The 24659-nt window shown below is 51.9% G+C and overlaps 2 protein-coding genes across 5 annotated transcripts in view; one reads left to right on the top strand and one right to left on the bottom strand.

Moving 5' to 3' along the window:
• The window catches only part of CYFIP2 (cytoplasmic FMR1 interacting protein 2), a 104208-nt gene that overhangs the window by 54476 nt on the left and 25073 nt on the right, over positions 1-24659 (top strand). For all 4 annotated transcript variants that reach the window (XM_045820214.1, XM_045820207.1, XM_045820223.1 and 1 more), the window contains exons 22-26: positions 3583-3782; positions 5361-5448; positions 20562-20705; positions 21584-21674; positions 22770-22900. In XM_045820214.1, the coding sequence (XP_045676170.1) occupies positions 3583-3782; positions 5361-5448; positions 20562-20705; positions 21584-21674; positions 22770-22900 (654 nt within the window). The remainder of the gene's footprint in view (positions 1-3582; positions 3783-5360; positions 5449-20561; positions 20706-21583; positions 21675-22769; positions 22901-24659) is intronic.
• Positions 7633-10450, bottom strand: FNDC9 (fibronectin type III domain containing 9). The gene is made up of 2 exons (XM_045821532.1): positions 10294-10450; positions 7633-8308 (listed from the first exon to the last, which is right to left on the bottom strand). Exon 2 carries the CDS (start codon positions 8299-8301, stop codon positions 7633-7635), a length of 669 nt encoding a protein of 222 aa, XP_045677488.1. The 5' UTR covers positions 8302-8308; positions 10294-10450.

Here is a 24659-nt window from a genome sequence, read left to right as displayed (position 1 = left end):
TGCTGACTGCCACGGGCCTGCGCCTTTCAGCATGGTTAAAATGGTGCACTTCATGTCAGGTATTATTTTCCCACAATAAAAGATCCTCCAGAAACCTTTGGGAAGAAACAGGATACTTGTGTCATATCAAATGATCTTCTCCAAGACATTTGTTATCTCCAAATAGAAGAGCAGAGACTTTGCAGTGGGGACACTTGGCAGATGCCGGGTTTTCAAAGGTTAACATCACCAGCAGTAGTTCCATAGAGTCGTGTGTCCCCAGTATGTATTTTTCTGTGGTATTCTTGCCAAAAGGCACAATCTCTGTCTAATCACGAGAAAAAGCTCATAAACCCAAATCAAGTGACATTCCAAAACCAAAAAAAAAAAAAAGTGAGCAGGACTTTCAAAAGCATCCGGATCAGAGAAGACCACAAAAGACAGAAAGCTGTTGGAGACCAGAAAAGACCTGAAGACAGGACAACTAGATGCGACGTGGGAGGCTAGATTACATTCGAGAGCAGAAAGAAGGACCTTGGGGGACAGGCAGGTGAAATTCAAATGCGGTCTGCCATCGAGTCAGTGGTATGGTACCAATGTTAACTTCCCACCTCTGCCAACTAGACGACGGCCGTGCACGATGTTACCATTGGTTACACAGGGTTGAGGATATGCAGGAACTCTGTCGTTTCCCATTTTGTGTTAGTCTAAAATTACTTCAAAATTAAAAGGTTTTTTTTTTCAAGTGGACAAAGTAGTAAAAAAAAAAAGTGATTAAGAAGTAAGGGCTCTGGAGTCATGACCTTGCCACTCACTAGCTGGGTGACCTTGGCAACTCACCCTCTTCTCTAGGCCTGTTCCCCTGTCTGCGCGATGGAGGAACTATTAGCATTCACCTCACCGCGTTGTTGTAAGGATGAAATGAGATCCTGTCTGGAAGGAGCTTTGCATAGTTCATGACACTTAATAAATAATAGCCTACGGGGAAAGAGAAACAGATGAGAGGGACGTCGAAATTTGCAGCTGCAACGAAATGTTCTCAGGGTGAATTTTCAGCAACATTTCATAACACGACTTGACCCCACCGCCCACCTAAGTCCTGGGTCGCTGACTTGAAGAGACTGTAATATAGCACACCTTCTTCTGGGAAATCTATTTTAAGAAATAGATTTTTCTCTGTTTGTGCCAGAATGTTAGCAGTGATTATCTCCGAGCAGTGGGATTTTTGTTTTCATCTTCTTATTCTCTGTGCCTTGCAGTCTTCCACTAATGAATGAGCGCAGCTTATGCGAAAACTGGGTTGGGTGTGTGGGGGCGGCCTCTCCCCTCCCTTTGAAAGGCACTGAATGTTCTTTGAGCTGAAACAACACCAGCGCACTTGGTGAAAGCCCCCAGGAGAGGACGATGGCCCCCAGGAGAGTAGCCACTTCCCGGGAAGCCCTTGAAGAGGAGACCCCAGGGCCCCTCTCTCCTTTAGGCTCAGAAGACCCCCCACTCACCTCTGCTGAGAAGCTTCTGCCTCTTCTGAGAAACAGACCAAGGAATGTGGTCCCCTCAGCCCTTCCCTCGCCCATAGAAACTCCATCCTGAGAAGGGGCAGCATCGTGATGCAGAGCTGGGAGGGCTGCAGAGGCTCCTGGCCAGCCCGGTCCCCCCCCCCACCCCCACACAGCCGGGCACTCAGGTCCTCCGAGAGATCTGAGGCTGAGGTTGGGAGCTGGCAGCCTGTGACGTTCAAGCTGCAGAGCATATTTGAAATTTCAAGCCAACATTTAACGTTTGGAGGAACTCGAGTCATCCCGCAGAAGCTCTGGCAGCACCAGACCAGCCTCCCCAGATGGTAACAGTTGCCTGGCCTTTGCCCTCAGCCTGGCTGCACTGCCTGTGGTTCCCCGCAAGCCCCTTGGGACACTACATTCGTGTATTGGACCTCCCGGGTCTCACTGTGCCCGAGTTCGAGACTCCCAATCTTCTCACCTCCCTGGGGCCACAGAGCCAGTTAACCTGTGGCTGACACTTGGGCTTTCTGGTTCCCCTTGAAGAGCTCTCTCCACTATTTCACAGAAATTGCCCATGTGGGTGTTGTATTTCCTCAGTAAATCGACTTCACTGTGGAATGCTGATATCCTCTTGAAGATACCTGGACCTCGCACGTGTCCCCTTTAAGCCCGCTGCACCTGGTGCGCTGTGCCCTGCATTCCTGCTGAGGCGAGAGCACAGCTGGGGTTATGTCACGAAGACACACCCCTGTACTGCTGGTGGCAGGCACCGGGGACCTCCACTTCCAGCCGCCCCCACGTCACGGAACTGAGAACATTCCTGCAATGTCCCTTGTTGACGCTGATGCATTCACAGGACCGTTAAAAGCACAGAACATTAGGACAGAAATTGTTCCCCGGTTCCTTAGGTATAGTTATCTTCCCCGGAATAGAACAACTCATTCCTCTTAGAAATGAACTCATTAGCATTTACTCCTTTTATTATTTTTACCCGTTGCAAGTGAATGTTTCATAGAGGAGGAAAGGGAGGCTCGGCAGGTTAAGTAACTTGCCCAAGGTCACCCAGGACGTATGTGACAGGGCTTAGGATGCGAACCCAGGTCTTCTGATTCCAGATCATCAGGTGTTTGGCCCCTGTACACAGCCAGCTGTCTGGAGAAAAGAAACCATTGCTAAGAAAGCCCTTTGAAAAGTAAAAATGGTTTTACAACATAAAAGCAAAAGCACATCAGAAGGGCAGTTCAGCAGAGTGCAGCCAGGGGATGGGACGACCAGGGGGCCAGACTGACAGGGCAGGGGCGGGACATGGTGCTCAGTTGTCTATGGTCACAGGAGGCAGCCCGCACCAAGGACTCACTCATTCTCATCAGCCACCAGCACCCCTAACTTTGGTTGGGGGCCAGAGTGTTGTCAGGGGGAGTCCTTAGGCCATGCTTCCAATCTTGGGGCTTTGCCACTCTGAAACTCAGATTCTGTGGCTCTGCACTGGGGGTACAGAACTGGATCGAAGCTGGCAGACTTAAATTGCTGTAGGGGCCAGACAGGGAAGTGAGACAGGCTGGGCAGGAAGGAGTCCTGGGGTGGGTTGTGAGTGTCGCTGCCCAGAAAAAGGTCCATCTAATTGTTGTAGCATCAGAATGGGGCTCAGTGAGAGCAGCTCCTGCCATTTCTCAAAAGAAAGTCAAAACCAGGATTTCAATTCTGGAATAGCAGCTGGAAGAATGAGATTCCAGTCATCATGCACCGTGAAGTAGATGAGGACAGAAATACAAGATGGACTCTGCTTGTGTCTCCTGGGGCCCAGCCAGCTGGGCAGTGTCTTTGGAAAGCAAGTAGGCATGCTTGTGCCCAGAGGGCAGTGGACAGGGGAGGTGGACATGGTTTGTGGTCCTCTTCCTGGGACAGGCATGCAGCCTCCCTTGGCAATATCTGCCAATTGCTTCCTCTCCTCAGAAGGGAACGTGGTCATTTGCCACAGCCGGGGTCCAGGTCCCCATGTCGGCAGTTGGGAGGATGTGTGAGGGACTCTCCCCTGCGTGACAGGGATCGGTAAGGCTAAGTGGCATGTAAGTTCTCAGCAGCTGCGGGGTCTCTCTCTGGCCAGGAGCTGGAGTGGCTGCTGGAGATCAACCGGCTCACGCACCGGCTGCTGTGCAAGCACATGACCCTGGACAGCTTCGACGCCATGTTCCGGGAGGCCAATCACAACGTGTCTGCCCCCTACGGCCGCATCACCCTGCACGTCTTCTGGGAGCTGAACTTCGACTTCCTCCCCAACTATTGCTACAACGGGTCCACCAACCGGTAAGGGAGTCCCCGAGCAGAGGGCCCTGGGGTGCGGTGGGGCCCGGAGAGCAGCCAGCTGCCTCCTCCAAACTAGGCCCCGCACAGGTGTCAGCTTGTTCCTGCAGCGGGCATCTCACAGAGCCCCTCTGGGTGCAGGCTCCGTGCTGGAGGCAAACAGACACCCTCCCGCCTCTTGGAGCCTTCAGGCTAGATCAAACAATTGCAGGATTGATCGAGTGACTTATCGCATGACAAATATACTGTGATAAGCAGTGAATGTGGAGATGGAAGAAAACCCTCAGAGCCAGGAGAGAGAACAGCATCACCGGTACCAGTGCAGGAAGCGACGCAAACCTCAAGAGAGGCTTCCTCCTCTGAGGAAGTGTGCTTGAGTTGCAGTGCAGAGGCTGAGTAGGAATCAATAAAGCGGAAAGGCAGAAGAACAGGGTTCCAGGCAAAGTTTCTAAGAAGCCGGGAAGCTGGCAGAGTGGAGCAGGTGGCATGGGGAATGGTACCAAGAGATGACGTCAGGATGCAGGAAGAGGCAGGACCACACAGGCCACAGGCCAGGATGGGGCACTTAGGACCCTTGGAACAGTTTAAGGAAGGAAGTGACATGATCGGATGGTACTCTGTGAGGGCATCCATGTATGGGAACACATGTGTGCAAACAGGCACACATGTGCAGAGCACACACACACACACACACGATGGAGTGGAACGCGTCTCCCACAAGGTGCACACAACTCGGGGCCAGGCGCCAAGGTAGAAACAAGACCTCACCCCTTATCCCCTCAGGTTCAAACCCCGGTGGGAGGTGTTCACGCACAAAGTAAGCCCATGAGGATGAGCGACACTGTGTTCCCAGGTCCTCTAGGATCCTCAGAGCCGGCACTGAGTCAGTGTGTGCTGCGTGAACGGAAGGCCTGGGAGGAATCCACCACTGCCCTGAACCCGTGCACTTGGCCAGATGCACTTCCCGTTCTCTGAAGATTTGGGGCTTGTAACTTTCTTGGCCCGCAAACCACATCTAGTTCCTGACTATTTTTGTACAGCCCATGAGCTAAGAATGGTTTTGACATTTTTTAAGCGGGGAAAAAGCCCAAAGAAGAATTATAATTTGGTGACAAGTGAAAATTATTTAAAATTCACAGGAACTCAGCCAATGCTCATTCATCTACTACTGTTTACGGGTGCTTCCCTGCTACCAGCAGAGCTGAGTCTTCATGAAAGAGGCCATCTGGCGGGCAAAGCTGGAAATATTGGCCGTCAGGGCCTGTGCAGAAAGAGTTTGCAGAACCCACCTCTTGAGAAACCAGCCCGAGGATGGAGAGGTGGCACCCCGGAGAAGGCCATGCTCACGCCCAGCCCACTGTTCTGAGCAGCCACAAGCCCCAAATCAACCTGTGAATCTGGACCACAGTTTGCCCGTCTGTGCAGAGGAGGCAGTGGTTGCATTGGGAGTATGTTAGAGAACTTGATTCCGTACCCTTACAGGCAGCCACCACCCGGTCAGGAAGGGCTCCCACCATATTGTGTCCCCTGAAGAATGTGAGGACCCAGTTAACTCCTGTCCCATCTCTTTTCTTCTCCCAGTTTTGTCCGAACTGCCATTCCTTTCACCCAAGAGCCGCAACGGGATAAACCTGCCAACGTCCAGCCTTATTACCTCTACGGGTCCAAGGTGAGTAGTCTTGCCTGTGTCCTACTTCTAAGAGAACTAGTGAGCCAAAGAGGCTAGAAACGTGTTCCCTGCATCAGAAAAGCAAGGTGTGGAGATAACGAGGCAGCAGTGAGATCCAGGCGGAAACAACTGCGTGTTTATTCATCTTTATTTGTTCACAACTAGCAAGGACAGGGGTGAACACAGGCCTGGGGTTGAATCCTGTGCAGGAGCTTTGGGGGTAGGTAAGCGGGGCGATGCATGCATGGGGTTTCTCGTCTTGGTGTCCCATCGCCTCCGGTTTCTGTCGACTCATTGTGGTACCGTCCTGTGACTCTGGGATCTGTGCTCTATAGATAGAAGGGATGTGCTGACTGGAAGTGGTTGGGAAGGTGATGCTTTGAAGGAAGTCCAGGTGACCGGAGCCAGAACTGAGAACTCTGTCTTCTGCCTGTGCTGCACTGTTCACACGCACACAGCCTGATGCTAACTGACGGTCCCCAGCGGTGCCTGTGCCAGACCCTCAGTCCCTGCCGTCCATGAAACAGACACTCACTAAGCACTCACTCTAGGCCAGACACGGCTCGCTTTTACATGCTGAGGATACACTAGAGATTAAAACAGACGTCACCTCTGCCCTCCTCACGCTCCAGTCCCACGCCCAGGGTGGTGACAGAGCAACACCGTTCTCCAGGTCCCCCTGTCACATGGCATAGGTAGGAGAGTCACTTCTCACCCTGGGAAGACGGCAGTTATGGGAAGACTAAAGAATGCCACCGAAATGGTGAAATGGGTCAACAACAACACAAAAGCCAAACTTTCTCCTTGCGGTGGAACAAAAACGGCCACCTTTGAGCCCATGTTCACGTGAACTTAGAAGAGGAGCCGACTGGGTAAACAGAACACTCTTAGGAAAGGTCATCCCCTGGGTCGGGGAGCCCTAGCTCAGGAAGTGGGATGAGCCAAGGTGAGTTCCCGCCAGTTGGCCCTAAAGGTGGGGCTTAGAAGGTCTTAGGATGAAGCCGAGGGAAGACAGGGGGCTTCTCCAGGACAGCCGGTCTGTCCAGCACACCTGTCTTAAATCAGATGCCTCCAGAGCGCATTTTAGGTAGTTTTCAAACCTCGTGGATTATGTCAGGGAGAAAGACTTCCGCTGGTGCTAATGGGTCCTTAATACTTCTCCAGTGCTTGCTAATCTCCCTTTTTACTGAAGATTAGAAAGTGAGCCTTAACCTTGGAGTCTTCAGTAGGCAGTGGTGTCTAAGTCAGGTTTATGATTTTGTTTTCATTCTGTTTATTCTTATGTCTCTTCTATTTATAGCAGGAGGGTGGTGGTATTCATTTTCAGAGTAATGTAAGGCTGCCTTTTAAAATATGTTTACATTTTTTAAATGAGTCAACTTAAAAATATTTGTGCCCTGGCCAGTGTGGCTCAGTGCATTGAGTGCTGGCCTGCGAACCAAAGGGTCACAGGTTCCATTCCCAGTCAAGGCACATGCCTGGGTTGCAGGTCAGATCCCCAGGAGGGAGCAGACGAGAGGCAACCACAAATGGATGTCTCTCTCCCTCTCTGTCTCCCTCCCTTCCCCTCTTTCTAAAAATAAATGAGTAAAATCTTATAAAAATAAATAAAATAAAAATACTTGCTAATAATAGTAAAGATAGTATATGGCTTAAAAAAATGAAAATGATGTACGAGGTGACATGCGATTGCCCGAAAGCCGGAAAACACTCGAGAGCAAGCCTTGTCCCACCTTTCCAAAACCACCCCCAGCCGCAGGCGCGTCTGCGGTCCTGCCTGGAAGCTCACTGAGACCATAATCCAGAGAGCCCGTCTTCAACCCCAAAACTGCCTTGGAACATTGTGTTTTATTTAAGTCATGCACATTTCAGTTTCTACGTCTTGATATATTCGTATTTGCTTTAATATTAAAATAACTTCTAAAATTGCGAGCTGCCCCTCCTCAAATGGACACTTCTAAGTGATGCCACGTGTCTACCTCAGCACACCAGGGTGGGTACCTGTCTGCTGGCCTGAGAAGCTTTGTCACGGGGCATCTGTGGACCCAGGGGGTCCGGAAGAACGCTGGCCTTTGAGGGGAGACGTGGGTAGTGAGTCTACAGACACATTTTTACAAAGGAGCTACTCTGTGGAGGGCGTCATGCTACATGGTGAGGGCTGCCTCCCCCCCCCCCCCCCACCTCTCACTCCTTGAACTGGGGCGGAATGGCAGGCTGGTCATCACCCGCGTCAGAGGCAGCCTGGTCGGCTTCCGCTTCCGCTTCCGCTTCCGCTTCCGTCCCGGCTCCGGAATCCTCGTGGGGCATTTCCACCAGGGGAAGCCGCTGCTGGTCTTCATCCCTCAGACCCAGGACGCGGGCCTCCTCTGGCCACCTCACCCGCCCATTGGCTTCCTCCATGTGGCCGGCTCTGTAGGACCAGCGGGGCTCGTGGCAGCGGATGCACCAGAACTGGAGGCAGACGAATGCTAAGACGGCCGTGAAGCAGGCCATCAGAATGGCCAGCAGGACCCACAGGGAGACATGGGGGTCCACCAGGGGGCTTCCGGAAGACAGCGGACTCTTCTCCATGGTGTGGAACATGGTGCAGTAGTGCCTGTAGGGGAAGGTGATCTTCTTGCAGCTGACGCACAGGAAGTAGAAAGTGGAAGGGGTGAGATGGTCCAGCACCACCTTGCTGACGGTCTTAGGCACCTTCTCCTCGTGTTGGAAGCTGTAGCGAAGATAGCCGGAGAAGATGCTGTTCCAGTTGGGCCTGTACATGATATGGTAGTAGTCCTCCAGGCAGGGCTCCGAGGACGACCAGGACACGATGGCTCCCGTGTAAGAAACGTTGCCAACCTCGATGTTCATCCTGATTCTGCAACCAGAATGGAAGTAAAGAGTGACTTCCCCTCAGCTGAGTAGCTGTTTATGATAATCACAGCCACTGTTTACGGAACATTCGTGATGGAGACTAACATTGCCCCCATTTTACAAACAGAAAAAAATGGAGGCCAAGAGACGACATTACTCAACCAGGCATAGCTAAACAACGGCAGGGCAGGAGTTCAAACTGGGGCTTTTGTATGCCAAAGCTGGTGGCCTGCAGACCTAAAAATGATGGGCCCACGTCTCCTAGCCTCATCCAGCCCAGGCCGGATCCTTTGAATACAACATGGTTCCCACCCCTTCAAAAAAAAAAAAGGGAAGAAAAGCACTGAAAGGACAACCTCTGAGTCCCTGCATGAGTCATGCAGGGACAGGAGGTGTCCCACACAGGTGTGTGACTTCCAAGTCAGGCAGGTGTTTCTCCTCAGTTTCCCTTCTGGGCTTCTTACATCTGCTCCGAGTGCTGGTAGCTCAGCCATCTAGAACATTCTGCCTCCCGGTTCTGTTGCCCATGGCAAGAGGAGATCCGCTTCATCACTCCTGGGCAGCTGATTTCTCCCCAAAGCCTCAGCTCTTGTTTTGTTTATTTTTTTCAAAGCCAGGGGTGCGCAGGAAATTAGCTTCCTGGGTCAGTACAGTCAGCTCTGAATACTGGCACAGCTGTTACTATTTAATATTACCGGTCCTATGAATGTTAATAGTGGCAGTATTACCAATGGTTAGCGTGCCATGGCTGTGTCACAAGTCACACTAGGTGTGCCACATACAATAATAAATCTCCTTAACTCCTCAACGCACTGTCCGCGCTAGATCCCCATTTTACAGATGAGCAATCTGAGGTGACTCGGCGAAGAAGAACCAGACTCAAAGCCACTGAACTGCTGGGCTTTCCAATGCAAGGCCACTGGGTTCAGTAATAGAAAGTTACTGCAAAAAGGGAGGCTGGCCCGAGGACCCAGTGCTGTTTTTCCAAACAAGTCAAACGAGCCCTCAGATCACCAGCCTTCTTGCTTTGGGAAGGGCGCGCCACCTGCAAGCCTTTTCACTCCTCTTGAACCCTGTGTATTTATTTCCCCTTCACTGACTCGCCCCGATCTAAAATTCCAGGACAGCCGCATGCAGTCCGTGTAAGGTGATGGGCAGTTCCCCCCACCCAGCTCTGTTCTCTGCTCCTCCTCTCGCATGCGGTGCAGGAGGCTTTGCTTTAGACTGCAGTGGCATGGTGGAAAACCGTCAATCAGGGTTCAACCAGAACTGGATATTAAGCCAGGCTGATTTCTGATCCAAGCTGCTCTCTGTCCTCCCTGCCACCCTCCAACCTTCTGTGTCCATGCCCCTATTCCTTCCTAAGAGGACGTGAGTGATTTTTCAATCCTTGTTTTTCTTCTCTAAGGATGACAGGGAACTAAAATGCTCAAGAAGGGGAGCAGTTCCTTTCTGTTTGGCAGAAAATTTCCTCCCCGAAAGATGGGGATGAAAGGGGATGACTGTGCTCAGGTCCCTCCAGGGGAGGTCATTTGCCAAGGACACTGAATATTAGCACTCCTTGCGGTGGGCTCCCCGACACCCCGCCCAGCTTTATACATACACTTCTGACCACGGGGAAAGAGCCTAATTCTTTACTAAGGGTGCAGAGGCAACGACCTTCGTAAAACCCTTCCAGCAGGGGTGATCAGGAATCTGTCTCTTGTCATGAATCTTTTCTCCCGTTTGCCTCCCCCCTGCTGCTGGCTGTCTTTGCAGACTGAGTTCCAACAGCAGGCATATTTAAGGGCTTTCTGTCAAGATGCTAGCAGCATCCTCCGCTTTTAGGACCAATTCCATCTCCCTTATTTATTTTTTTCTTCTTCTGCTTCTTTTTGGAAATTCCCCCGATTTGTAGCTATTCGTATGACCATTGCCTGGCCCTCCTCCAAGCGAGTGTGAAAGGAAGAGCCATTTCCTTTTCCAAGAAGAGCCATTTATGTCCCTTACCTGATGCTTGCAGCTTGTCTGGTTGGAGCGCAGCCCTCAGAGGCAGAGTGGACCCGGACTAAGGGAATGGTGCCTTTTCCCCGCCTCTGCTCTGGGCTCTCCTGATGCCTCTCTCACCGCCACCGCCACCGTCTGAGCAATCCCACTGTCGCCCCCAACACTCGCATTATTCATTTCAACAGATCAGCATCATTCACCATGGCAACCAGGAGGCAAATGTATGCACGTTGCTTTCAGGAACCAGTCTGAGAGGAGCTCTTGTTTATTTGGTGCAAAAAAAAAAAGGCAGACAGTCTGCTGCAAACTGATCCTCAGAGTGGTACTAATTCTTCCGAGGAGCCTAAATTTTCCACAGGATTATTATTATTTTATTATTATTATTAGCCCCATCTAGATCCCCTTTGCACAGTATTTTCAAAGGCAAAGATGCCCTTCTCCATTATCCCACAACTAAAACAGTAATTTCATCTCCATCCCACCCCACCCCTCTCCCACCCCCACCTCTGTATTCTCCCTTTTGTTCTGGTCTGCTGTGGCATTACCTAGGTGTACGACACTGTCCAAGTCTCTCATCCTCTGGGCCTCAGTTCCATCATCTGTAAAGCTGGGGGCCTGGGCTACATCCGGTGGCAGACAGAAGGCGTGGATCCACCTCTATCCAGTTCTGAATTTGTGTCAGGCTTGCTACACCATCGTGGTATTTGCAGTGGGTTGGTCTGGGTGTCCCCCACTCCCACAAAATCAGGTCCATGCAGAACCTCAGAATGTGACCTTATTAGGAAATAGGGTCTTTGTAGAATTCCTTAAGGGTCTCAAAGTGATCTTATGCTGGATTTAGAGGAATTCCTAAATCCAGTGGCTGGCGTCTTTATAAGAAAAAGGAGGGAGAGATATACACACAGACAGACAGGAAGGGAAGAAGCCACGGAAAGACAGAGGCAGAGCTTGGAGTGATGCCGCCGTGAACGGAGGAACTGCTGGGGGTCAGGAGCAGCTGGCAGGTGCCAGGGAGGACTGTCTCCCAGAGCCTCAGCGGGAGCACTTGGTGTCAGCCTTCTGGCCTTCAGAACCGAGGGGGGTGTGAGATTTCCATTGTTTTAAGCCACCGCATTTGGGGGGGGTGTACTGCAGCAGCCCCAGGGAACCACTCGTTCCATTGAGGCTCAGAAACACAGCCTCAGAGTCCTTCTTAACACAGCATCCCAAGAAACTACCAATCAGTCGTGTGGAGCTGACACCAGAAATAGAAACAGTCCGCTAGTCCTGGGTCGGATGATCCCCAAAGTACCTTTTCTTCCAAGAATCCTGACTTTGCCGTTTTCCACGTCCCTCGAAGGTCCATCAGCCTCTGAGCTTCCACCCCCTGCCGCTCCCCTCCGCCTTAAAAGGAGACATTGTCACTGTTCTGGTGGGGAGATCACAGGGCATGTCTGAAACAGAGAACCGAGTCCTGTCTTCTGCCAGCCACTGAGTTTGAGCTAATCCGTGGCAGCAACCCTGGCTCAGATACATTGAAGCCTGAATTCTTTTACACAAATTGTGTGTTGTTAAAAGTCAGCTTTGGTCCCTGGCTGGCGTAGCTCAGTGGGTTGAGCGCGGGCTGCGAACCCAAGTGTCGCAGGTTCAATTCCCAGTCAGGGCACATGCCTGGGTTGCAGGCCACAGCCCCCAGCAACCACACATTGATGTCTCTCTCTCTCTCTCTCTTTCTCCCTCCCTTCCCTCTCTAAAAATAAATAAATAAAATCTTTTAAAAAATTAATAAAATAAAATTAAAAAGTCAGCTTTGGCTGTTGGCCAAAGTAGCCAAGTGAACCCCGAAGGCTTCCTTGTGAGTCCCGTCAGCAACAAAAGGTCACGAAGAGGTGCCTGGGGGTCGCAGACCCTCCCCTGGCCCAGGGCCTCTGGGGCGTGGCGTCGGGATGTCCGGCGTCTCTTGATGAAACGTGCCCTGTGGCCTCCTCATGGCTTCGGTCTCCCCGGGGGCCCGTCCAAATCTGCTGTAATTGAGGCTAATGGGGCCTCCCCGCTGTGGAGCGTGAAAGCATCCCCTCCACAGAAAGGCCAGTGCGGCAGTTTGCAGGCGCCTTTTGAAAAGGTTATTTTCAGGGGAATAAAAATACCATTAGGGCGCCTGTGGCGCGATGAGAGAGAACTCGATCCTTTGCCACAGAAAAGGGGGGTTTACTTCTGATGCTCCTGGATGCCGTTTTTAACACTGAGCATTTTTTAATCCTCACCGAAGGTCATGTTTCTTTACCTCAGAGAAAGAGAGAGACATCGATGTGAGAGAAAAGTATTGGTCAGTTGCGCCCCATATGCACCCGGACCAGGGCTCTAAACCAAAACCTAGGTATGGGCCCCGACTGGGAGTCGAACCTGCGGCCTTTTGTTCTGCAGCGTGATGCTCCAACCAACCGAGCCACCCAGCCGGGGTTTATCTGAGAAGGTGAGACACTCAGAATATGAGGCCTTTGGCTGCAGAGATCCCGAGAGAAGGGCTGGCATTCCTCGGGCCGTGCCACTCACTAATGGCAGACCCAGGGCTGGAGGCTGCGTCCCTGACCAGGGCTCGTCCTGCTCCTTCAGGCCGCCTCCACTCACCAGCACCCAGAGGAGCCAGTGCAGCGCTTAGTGAATGAGATAAACCGTCTGGGGACACTTGCCCCCAGAGATCCCACTGCAGCCATGCTCACTCTTTCTTACCTTCAGGGAGGCCCTTCTGCTGGGTCTCTAAGTTGTAGCCTCTACAGCTGTTCGGCCAGGCTGTCCATACCAGGAGTAGACTACTGACAGACAGAGTGGGGTCCCTGTGCCCTTCCTGAAGGTGGCAGTAAAGGGACCATGTGAGGGCCCACCTGGGTCCCGAAGCTGGTGGCCACCCAGGGTTCAGCATGCAGGCCCTGAACCCCCCGGACCGGGTTCCCATCCTGCCTGGACAAATTCCCTCACTTTCTATGCCTTGGTGAACTTTTGTGTGAAATGTGAATGTCAGTAAGACCTGCCTTGCAGTGCTGTTGTAGCAGCAAGATGAACCCTCTCTCCAAAGTGCTGGCTTAGGAAGAGCAGCGATGATTACTGAGAAGAAAGAGGTCAGTGTGTCCGGGCCATTCCCTGAGTTGCTTGTAGCTTAGCCCGGAGGTGGTAATGGGCAGGGTTTATACCCTGCGTGATGCTTTCTTCCCCTCCTTTTTAAAAATGGTTTTGAAAAACCACATGCTTATTGTACATGAATTTAAAAATATAGAAACATTCAGAGAATGGCAGTCAAGTTCATCCAATTCAGAGATAACCACTGAGCATATTTTGGTGCATTTTCATGTGTTTTCTTATTGTACCCATGCAACAACTCTCCGCGGTAGGCGCAAAGGGCGAAACTGAGGCTCAGGGTTAATGAACTTGACCGTCACCACAAAGCCAGGTTGTGGCCAAGCAGTGCTCTAAGTCTAGGTCAGTCGGTCCCCAAAGCCAGAGTCCTAGCTGGTCTCTCTGATGCACTGTCATTTGCCTTGTCCCATTCTGCAGTCAACAGTAGTGAACAATAGCTCTCTGCCTGGTGGGTTGCTTCTCCTGAGAGGTCGAGACACACACACAAAAAATGGGAACAGGCAAGAAACTAAAAGACCTCAGAGAGAACTCAGCCACCTGAATGTAGTTGACTTAGAAGCAGGGAAAACATCAAACATGTCTGGAGAAATAGTTAGCAAGCATTTCACCTTCCGGAATCACACCTACCTGAGCTTGAGAACTCTCACTTCAGGTGAGGGCTGACGTCCAATGCAAGAAACCTTTGACAGCCGGCTCCGTCGTCAAAATTAGTACATGAGTCAAAACTTTGCAAGTGCATTCTCTGAGTGAAGTAATTGTATAGACTCCATCCCACAGCCGCCTTCCACGTCATGCAGATGGTGGCACAAATCGTTCCTTCAATTGTATCAGTCATTTCCTTATCATTTTTGAGCCTTTAGAAAGTGCTGATGTGGTCCTCTCTGGCTACACGTGCTCGTAAGGCACGATTCAACCTCTGGGAAATTCATCGTACTCCTGCAGTACCTTCCCCATTAGGTCATCGTCCTCATCCTCGGGGGCTTTGCTGCAGCAACCTGGGTCTATCCCACCTGGGTCCATACCTGGGCACCAGCTCTTACCAGGAGGCCTAACCTGGGGAATCTGCCTCAGCCCCGCTGACACCCCTACCAGCGGTGCCACCCGCTTTGCTGCGGCCACCCCTACTCCCAGGCCACCCCTTGTTTATCCGCCATCCAGAGAGTTCAGCGATTTGGGCAGTTGGTCCGTATGTCAGAATAGCATCTTGCATTTCGCCTCAGGCAAGTCACTGCACTTAGATTCCTCCTCTGCCAAATGGGGATGATTGCATCCCCCTCCCCTGGAATAGTAAGTTGATGATGACCCCCAAAGAGATCATGTCCTAATTCCGGAACCCGGGAATATTATTTGATTTGGGGAGAAGGGCTTTGCAGAGACGAGTAAGTAAAGGATCATACAACAGGAAGATTATCCTGGATCACCTGGGCGGATCCTACATGCCATCCCGAATGTCCTTCTAAGAAGGAGGCAGAGGGAGGTTGCACCCATGCGGACGAGAAGGGCAGATCTCAGCAGGGACGTTTGAAGACGGGAGCGATGCAGCCACAACCCAGGAGTGCTGGCTGCCACCGGAAGCTGGGAGACGCAAGGGTCCAACTCTCTCTAGAATCTTTGGAAGAAGAGTGGCCCTGCTGACCCGATGTCGGCCCAGGGATGCTGGTTTTGGATTTTGAATTCTAAGAACTACGAGAGAATAAATGTCTGTTGTTGTAAGCCACCAAGCTTGCAGTAATTTGCTGCTGCAGTCATGGAAAATGAAGGCACCTGGGTAGTTATGAAGGAATTACTAGGTGAAAACATTCATAAACCGAGAGGCATTATACACACATGAGAGGCATTATTATATTAGATTATTTTTTTTAAATGATGACATTGGTTTCCTTCAAAACTTTAGTGTTAGAGTGTTGGTATGGTATGGGATCTCTGAACAGGAAGGCTCGTTTCCTGCTCTCCCTCTCGCCTTCTTCAGAGGACTTCATTCCTACGACCAGAAAGGAAGAGCATCATTTCTCCAGGTCTCCACAGCAGCTGCCTAGAATCTTTCAGCGTCTCAGCTGAGAAGACCCACAAGGAGCCCAGCTGTGGGAGACCCAGCCCCATGGCTCATGAGACTTCAAGAAGGGATGGACCAATCAATGTGTCAGCAGTTTCCCCCATGCCCTAGCAATGGATTTGAACCTGGAGCTCAGGAGTTATAGTCCTTTATACATCTCACCTTGTGATCTTTCTTGGTGTTGCTATTCTATTCATTTATCTGCAGTGATTTCGGAGTAGAGTTGCCGCTTGCTCTCTGAACCTAATTAGAGAGCCGTGTTTGCGTTGGTGGGCTGATGGTATTCAAATCGCTCAAGGAACATGAGAGAAATTGTAACTAAAACAGGAAATCAGAAGCAGTTTTAATTCCTCTTGGGATCGCTGAAAACAGCAATTGAAATTCCAGGAAGCAGAGATGCAAAGTGCTTGTGAATTCATTTTGCCAAGTAAATAGCCCTTATTGTTTGGGGTGGCTGGTCCTGTTTACCATCTAGTGAAAGGCAGAGGCCTTATGACTAAAAGCCAGTATACCACACATAGAAATAGTTTTAACGGTAGCTTTTATGTTATGTATGCTTTATCACAATTTTCTAAAGGTCCATATACAGATAATATAGTGCCCAGGACCTGCCAGATCAAATTCACTCTATTTTTTCTCTCCTTTAAATACTGGTTTACCTTTAAAAAATAAAAATTAAAAAAATTAAAGTAAAATAAAAGCAAATCCATGTCACGTTAATAAGATGGCTCTAATGCCTGAATCAGGATTGTTTATTTCTGAAGAGCTCATAAAATGATCTATTTTGTGTATTGTGGATGGTGCTGGCTTGTTTAGCTGGATTTTAAAAATGAACGATCCTAAATATAATTCATTTCTAAGGTAGGCCCCTGGGTTGTGACCTGAGTCAATTAGCAGGACAGGTTCAGTGTAAGAGATTTGTAGTGAGTTTCCAACATCTCAAGTCATGTTGCATTCCTGTTTTTCTTTGCCCAACCTCAGAAAATGCCCAGGCTCCCATATTCCCACATTTTCTCAATAGGGCCCAGCCTCCTGTTGAGCCAGCAGGTCAGACGGGTGCCCTCCGGGGGTGTGCGTGCATGGACTTTTGAGCATGGACGGGTGTTTCTTCTTGCATGGGTGTGGTGTCTTTGGGGGGCTGGGAGTGAGGGGTGCTTGTTCCCTGAGAAGGATTTTAATTCTGCTCAATTCATGCTGGTCCTTCCTGAGCTTGTGTGATCAGCTGAGGCTTAAACTTCTGGTCCTGACCAGAATCCAAGACTGATGTAGGAACATCAACAAGAAGCTGCCTGTGTGCGTTGAGCAGACTTATGGGGGTGAATTTTTGAGCCTTTGTGTGTGGTGAAGCAATTCCAAAATTATTCTTCTCTGTCTAGAACTGGGGAGTGTTGTTGAACCCTATACATATGTTTTACTTGTGCTTGCCAGGAAGCGCTAAGGAAAACCTGGTACTAGAAGCTCCTTGGGTGGGAGCGAGTGTTAAGAAGACAATAGGAGGGAAGAGCATCCAGGGAGACCTCACTGGTGCTACCACCTCTGCAGGGAGCGTAAACCACAGCTCCTCCCCTGTCCCCCCCCCACTCCCCAGGCAGGTTCCCTGCTTTCTCAGCCTCCACTCAAATGCCTGTTGCAGGGACAGCCTCTACCCAGTAGGCTGTTGTTGGACAGCTCCCATCTTTGTAATGTAACTATTTAGCAAAATCTGCATTTTGGGTGCATTTCATCCACTGGTCCCAGCTCTGCCCTCCTTCACATTCCCATGTGGGACATCCACTGTGCTGTGCAGAATTGCACCCCACAAATGCATTCCTCCCTTCACATGCAGAGCGCTGTGACTGCTGGGGAAAATTTGACCTGGAAGCTGTATTTCCCTGGTCTTTAGCAAACAACCAAACAGAGCAGCAGGAATGGCTGTTACTGCAAAGTGTGCTTCCAGAATGTCAGGCACCGTGCTCGGTGTTTCATATCTGTTGTCTCCTTTAAGCCTCCAACGGCTCTACTGCAGCTGGTGTTATCCTCACTGAGGGGAAACCAAAGCTAAGACAGGTTAAGTAATTTGCTCAAGAGCATCAGGCTAGTAAACTTACGGACCTGGAATGTGGACTCAGGTGAGCCCACCCAGTTTATAACTATAGACTCAGACAAAGCAGAAAAAGAAGTCATAGAATCACAGAATAAAATAAAGTAGCTGATTACCTTTTGCCTCCTCCAGGCATACGCACTGGAAAGCACCCTCCTACTCAGAAATGCCTTTTATAGGGCATTTGAAAGGGGATGAGGGAGAAGTGCTCAGAGCCTCACTGGCTTCAGAGGAGAGGCCTGGAGAGTGTGGTGTGGTGGGGGGGTGGCAGCCCACCTACTCGGGGTGCCCCTTGGGCCTGTGAGCAGAGCCAGGTCACCACTCCTTCGTGCCTGTGCGGGCTGGAGCTGCAGCCCTCTTCTAGAGAAAATTAAATTGAGGTTTTCGTTTTTTAATCTTTGGGGGAAAATGTCAGGAAGTAAATTAGGCTATGGTATAGCCCAGTGGGTTTTTAAATTTACTTTTATGGTGACATAAAACCGTATATAGTAAAATGCACTTAACTCTGGCTGGTATAACAAGAATACCACCCACCGGATGGCTTAAACCACATTTTTGTATTGCCTAGAGGCTGGGAAGTCCAAGGTCAAGGTGCCAGCAGATCTGGTGCCTGGCCAAAGCCCGGTTTCTCATTTGCAGATGGCCTTGTTCTCATTGTATTCCACGTGACCAGGGGTGGGGGGAAGCTCTGGAGTCTCTTCTCACAAGAGCACTCATCCCATTCATGAGGGCCCCGCCCTCATGATTAATGACCTCCCAGAGGTACCACATAGAGGGGTTGGGATTCAACATATAAAGGTGACTCAGTCCATAATGCACAGATCATAAGGGTACCCACAGTTTCGTGAGCTTTGACAGATGCACACATCTGCATAGTCAAGGACCCAAGCGACTTGCAGGGCACATCCACCAGGTAGAAAGTTCTCTCATACCCCTTGCTCGTCGTCTTCTTCCCCCGCCAGCCGTGAGCCAGGGTTCGTTCGGTGCTGGCTGTATACTCCTCATCCCTAACTGTGGGAACAGGAGAGTACGGAATGGGGCCTTGAGAACAGCACCAGAGCTGAGGTGCACTCACGGAGGAGAGTCTCACGGAGCAGACTGAGCCCCCCACCATCTTGTGCGCCGGGGCCCTACTCACCCCACCCGCACCCAGCCCTGTTCCACAGGGTAGCCTGTTACACGGGCACCAAAACGGTTTGCTGCACGCACCGAAAACGTGCCCTGGCCCCCAGGCGTGGCGAAATCAAGCTCAACACTTTGCAGACTTCCAGGGTTTGCTGAACACCAGCTTGAGTGAACATCGTACTTTTAAGTTAGTGATGTTTCTTTCCCTACATACACCATTCCTGCCCCGTAACACTTAGAAACCCATAGGAACCTCATAAAAGGTGTCTGTCTGCCCCGGTTCAGGCAGAGTTTACTGTGACAGCACATTGGGGTGTCGAGTGTGGAGCCTGCCGTCTGTCACTGTCTGAGCCTCCCCACGCCTAGGGATTGGCTCAGCAAACGAACCCTCACTTAGCCTGCCTGATGAGGGGGCGTTCTGACTCCTCCAGAATCCTCACTGTTCGTGGGTTTTCCATTTGTGGTCTTCGTGTGTCCTTGTTATTAGAGGGCACTCTGATCGTGAGGTGTGTTTCATAAGGTTTAGAAGAATTCATCTATACTAAAACATGCCTAGTGGAGAACCTAGGCTGAGCATAATCAAATCCTCCCTCGATGGCTCCAGAGGGAGCTGAGAATCCTGCAGTCCTCTGAAAGCAGCGTTGCAGCTCCTGTTTCATTCACTCAGCGTTTCGCATTAGCCAACTAATAGAGAACTCCAGCGAGTAGAACTTCAGATGTGGTCTTCCCGTATTTGTGTGGTTTGCGTTCAAGAGATTTATGATTCTTGAGTGTAGGCAGGAAGACTACACTCAGCACTAAGCTTTGAAGTGAAGCCTTATCTAAAAAAAAAAGGTTATAATAGAATTCAGTTCCAGAGTCCACCACTGTTAAGGAGAGGTTAAGAATGTGGGCTCTGGAATCTGACCTCCCTGGGTGCAGGTCAGGGCTCCGTTGCCCAGGAACTGTGTGACCTTGAGCAAGCTACTTACCACCCGAGTCTCAGGCTCCTCACCTGTGAAATGGTTGTTGTGTGTGGATTAAATGAGAACACACATGGCGCGGGGGGCTTCACGGGGCCTGGCACGAGGGGCTCTGTGAGTGACAGCATTTCAAACAAAGTCAGAGACAACTCTGGTAACCAAACCAGAGCAGTTTAGGAACCTATATTTTAGGGACATATATTCTCGACAGAGATCTTAAAGAGATCCTGCTCCTTCGCTGGGGGGCTTGGTAGGGGTTCCGAGGACGACGGAGGTGGCCAGTCCGTGGCCAGGGCCCTGAGCCCCCCAGCTAGGGCAGCTCGGCTTTCGTCTGTTTCACTTATCAGTGTCTGGGGCATCTTTCCTTTACACTGCTCCTCAAAACGTCGGGAAACCCCAGATTTAGTCCACCCCCCTCATTTCGTAGGGGAGGAAACCGATCTCCCCACGCACTCAGCAGGGGTCTCCTGACTCCCGGCCCGTTTGTTCCCAAGGCCCCGCCCCGTTGCGGAGGGAGACGACTGAAAGGAGAAGCAAAGGGGCAGTGTCGAATCAGCTGTTGCTTTCTCACGTGATTCTTCTAGCTGGTTTCTAGGACCGAAAATGTCTCTAGGGAAAGAAAATCATCGGTTTTACCCCCACCCCGTCGCTCAAAGTATAAAAGTCCCGGTTTGTGTGTGGACAGGTGTGGGTAGCAGGAGTCTCTGCAAAAAAGATATTTTCCTGGAAGTTCTCTCCCCTCTGCTCTATCGAGTGACCTTTGCTCCATCCTGTGGCCACTGACCACACCTCTCTCCACGGCCAGCATCTTGCCAACCTATGCCCAGGGGCCCCCAGTGAGAGTGCGCAGGTGACGTCAGGTGTCCGTCCTTTGTGTCAGGGAAACGTCTCCCACCAGGATGTCCTCAGCCGCTTATTTCGCACACCCTCTGTGTTCCAGCCTCTCAACATCGCCTACAGCCACATCTACAGCTCCTATAGGAACTTCGTGGGCCCCCCGCACTTCAAGACCATCTGCAGGCTCCTGGGCTACCAGGGCATCGCCGTGGTCATGGAGGAGCTGCTGAAGATCGTCAAGAGCTTGGTGAGGACGGGCCACCGTGCGGCCTGGGACGTGCACAAGTGGGGTTGATAGGAACAAGATCTGCTGGCCCAAGAGTTCAAGGCACTTTGGCTGTGTCTGTAGCCATCACCCGCGGAGGCCTTTGCCCTTATCCCTTGGTGCCTGGGACTTGCCCCTCTGTTAGTCAGACAGGAGAGTGTGCCCATTGATTGAAGATGTCTGGGCACGGGAGGGATCAAGGTGCTCTGGGTTTTTCACGCCTAGACAAGAGAGTGCGTCTCAGCCCCTACTGCCCCCTTAAAGTCCGTAAGACCAGTGGGGTGATGAGAAAGCTCTCTTTTCTGTCTTACAAAGGCCCATGTTCCCTGATAAAGGGCACCGGGGCTGCCCCCCATCGTGGGGGGGAACCTGCTCCGTCCTATCAGAGCGCAGACCCTGGCTGTCTGAGTCAGCTCAGCTGCTCTAACAGACCCACCACAGACTGGGGGCTTCGGCCACATGAGTACGCCTCACAGTTCTGGAGGCTGGACGTCCAAGGTCAGGGCGAGGGTGGTCGGGTTCTGGTGAGGGCCCCTCCCAGGTCACAGGCGGCTGCCTTCTGGGCCAGGTCCTCACGTGGCAGACAGACATCATCTCTCGCTTTTCTTCTTTTAAGGGCACTCGTCCCACCCCAAGGGCTCCGCCCTCATGACTGACGACCTCCCAAAGGCCCCACCTCCTACCATCACACTGGGGATTAGGGTTTCAACACAGGAATTCACAGGGGACACATTCAGTCCATCGCCCTTACCCCAGGTTTCAGCAGAACCCCCGTGCACCCCGGTAGCCCGGCGTTTGGCCCGAAGATGCACCCGTGCAGCAGCAGGGGACGGTTTCATCTTGTCCCCTTGTCTCCGCAGCTCCAAGGCACCATCCTCCAGTACGTGAAGACACTCATCGAGGTGATGCCCAAGATATGCCGCTTGCCCCGCCATGAGTATGGCTCCCCAGGTTGGTGATGGGGAACCAGGGGCAGGGGTGGTGATAGGAAAATCACCCAAACCCCTCCCGTGGGGGGAGGGGGCTCTGGCTACCCACCTTGGGGTGTTTGCTTCTCTAACAGGCCAGCGAGCTGGCAGAGTTCCAGGTTTGCAAGCTCCCTCTGCCACTGGCTAGACAGGTAGCCTTGAATCCTGTCTGATCCCTCTGGGCAGTAGTAGGGTCTTGCATCAGCCACAGTAAGTGATGCCTGCTGGGCCCGCCTCACAGGACCGCCGGGAAGTGTAAGAGGAGTGCAGACGTGAGAGTGTTTAAATCACGCACTAGCCGGGTTTCCTCATAAAGGTCTCCATTAGCTCAGGGATTCCTTCCTCCGTGTGCCCAGACGGAGGAGGCTGGTGCCCAAGTGGCATTTCTAAGGTGAGTCGGGAAACAGGAGTTTTGCCATTCAGCTTCTGGGCAGAGAAATGATTCTTTCCTTCCCTCATAGTGGAGTAGGGACTGGATCAAGGGCCTAGGGAATACGGAAAGATGGAGACCAGGAGTTTGGTGCTTGGTGTTTTTTCTAAAAACCAGGATGCCAGGTGCTGGGGCAGTGGGATTCAGCAAAGGAAAGGGTTGGGGCCAAAAGCTCTGGTTTTCGGTCTCGGCTGCCCCACGTGCTAAGCTGTGTGACTCTGGGCATGCCACTTACCCTCTCTGAGCCCTATCTGAACACCAGAGTATTAGTGCCTAGTTTGTGGTGGTGTTATGAGTGTTAAAGGAGATACTGCAGATAAAGTCCTTAGCACAGTATCTAACACTGGTAAATAAATGCTAATTTCTGTCCTTATTAGGAATTCAGGTGACTCTTTGAAGGACTGCAGAATACCCAGGGCATGTGTGTGTGTGTGTGTGTGTGTGTGTGTGTGTGTGTTGTTTTATTGCAAAAACATGTCCGAACTAGCTGCCTGCTCTTTCTGTAGTCCTCAGCCTGAGAGAAATCTTACCCTGAGGTTTGCTTTGGCTCTATGCTCTCCCCGAGGCAGATGTGCGGGGCTGCCGCTCAGCTGGCACTTCCCATTAACCCGTTTCAGCCTCCGCTGACCGCCCTCCTTCCTCCCCCAGGGATCCTGGAGTTCTTCCACCACCAGCTGAAAGACATCATTGAGTACGCAGAGCTCAAAACAGATGTGTTCCAGAGCCTGAGGGAAGTGGGCAACGCCATCCTCTTCTGCCTGCTCATCGAGCAAGCTCTGGTGAGTCCTGAGCCCAGACGGGGGCGTCCCAGGCTGGGCGGGACGCCCCTGGCCCAGCCCGACTTCCGAGGCCCCTGTACCGCACCTGCCCAGGGGCCCTGCAGCGTGAATTCTCATTCTCACAGGGTGGGGTTCACGCCCCTTCTGCATCCCGTCCTGACACCTGTGGCCATGGGAGCGCTGGGAGGAACGGGGGTCCCACCCCGCCCACCCCCCCAGAGGCAGGGCCTTGGCCACCTGGGAGTCCTAACTCTCCCGTCACCCATTAAACACATGATGACTCCTTGGCTGCCGCACGACAGGCACTGCCCTCATGGACATAGCAGTAGCCAGTCCCCGCCTCGTGTCCTGGACAGTAGCAGGGAGACACATGCACAGCAGTATGTGGGGTGGTTTTTTTAAAGATTTTATTTATTTATTTTTAGACAGAGCAGAAGGGAAGGAGAAAGAGAGGGAGAGAAACATCGATGTGTGGTTGCCTCTCGCACCCCCTACTGGGGACCTGACCTACAACCCAGGCATGTGCCCTGACTGGGAATCAAACCAACGACCCTTTGGTTTGCAGGCCGGCACTCAATTGAATGAGCCAGAGCAGCCAGGGCAAGAAGTATGTGTTCACAATCACAGTCAGGGCCATGAGGGATGAGCGCAAGGTTTAATGGCAACGTAGAACCGAGGACCTGGTGTGGTCTTGGGGGTGAGAGAGGGCTTCCCTGAGGAGGTGACCTGCAGAATGACCAGGAATTCGCCTGGTGGAGAGTCAGGGACAAGTGTTGCAGGCTGAGGGAAGCACACGTAGTGTTATCCTTATTTGTTGTGATGGGAGATAGCGATCGAAGGCTGAAGGCCACAGGGCAATTGAAGGCTGAAAGGAGATGGTGCGTGTCAAGGGCCCACAGTAAGAACTCGGTAATTGGTGGGAGTTATCCACCCTCTCAGAACCACACAGAACAAGCCACTGTATCCCACGACTGCTGGTCCACCTTTGTCTCTGCTGTCTTCCACGGCTGGTGTCCACAAGTGGGCCCAGCCCTCCCGGCGGCACGGGGAAGCTGGTGCAGCCGGAGCCACTGGAGCAAAGGTGGGGAGATGTCGCTGTGGGGATGCAGGCTCCCGAGGACCCGTTAGGAACATGGGCGTCCACTCCCGAGATTCTCTCTCTGTGCCTGCATTCGGTGGGTGGTGCGGATAGCCTGCTTATCATAGCCAGGTGCCATTCCAGGTGGCGGGTAAATGGCCAGGCACAAGAGAGACAGATCGTTACTGTTTATACTGCAAACGGGAGGCAATGGGAGAAGTAAATAACCAGAGACTGTGAATGCAGGCGGCGGTACGTGCCGTGACGCAATCACCAGGGAAATAGGACAGGCAGAGGGAGGGGTGTCGGGAGAGGATGGAACTCGGTGTGTTGAAGAGAAAGAAGGAACCCGGAGTGAGCTGGAGTGAAGAGGCTAAGGGGACAAGGGGGGAGCTGAGGTGGGAGAAGCAGGTGGCCGCAGTCCCTGGCCATTGGAGCCGTGGGGGATGGAGTGAGGGGCTCTGGTTTACTTTTCTTAAAGGCCCTTTGGCCGTGGGGAGAAGAACGGACTGGGAGGTGAGTGGAGGACGAGGCTCTCAGCAGCTGTGCCCCCCAGGGGTCACCTTGCAGGCATGGAAAGGGGCGGGGACGGGGAAGGAAGGCTTGGGGAGGAGGCAGGACGAAGGTAGAGAGAGGTGAGGAGGAAGCCAGGATAGCAAGAGCTTGGAATAAAAGCCAAAG

The sequence above is a fragment of the Phyllostomus hastatus genome, unplaced genomic scaffold (assembly GCF_019186645.2).
Source record: "Phyllostomus hastatus isolate PE091 unplaced genomic scaffold, TTU_PhHast_1.1 phas_contig_150, whole genome shotgun sequence".
NCBI classification, from domain to species: domain Eukaryota; kingdom Metazoa; phylum Chordata; class Mammalia; order Chiroptera; family Phyllostomidae; genus Phyllostomus; species Phyllostomus hastatus.
Note: the sequence above shows the minus strand (reverse complement) of the source record. Positions and strands in the feature narration are given on the sequence as shown.

Coding starts and splice junctions, on each gene's coding strand:
- FNDC9 (XM_045821532.1), bottom strand. CDS start 8,301: ATGAACATCGAGGTTGGCAACGTTTCTTACACGGGAGCCATCGTGTCC.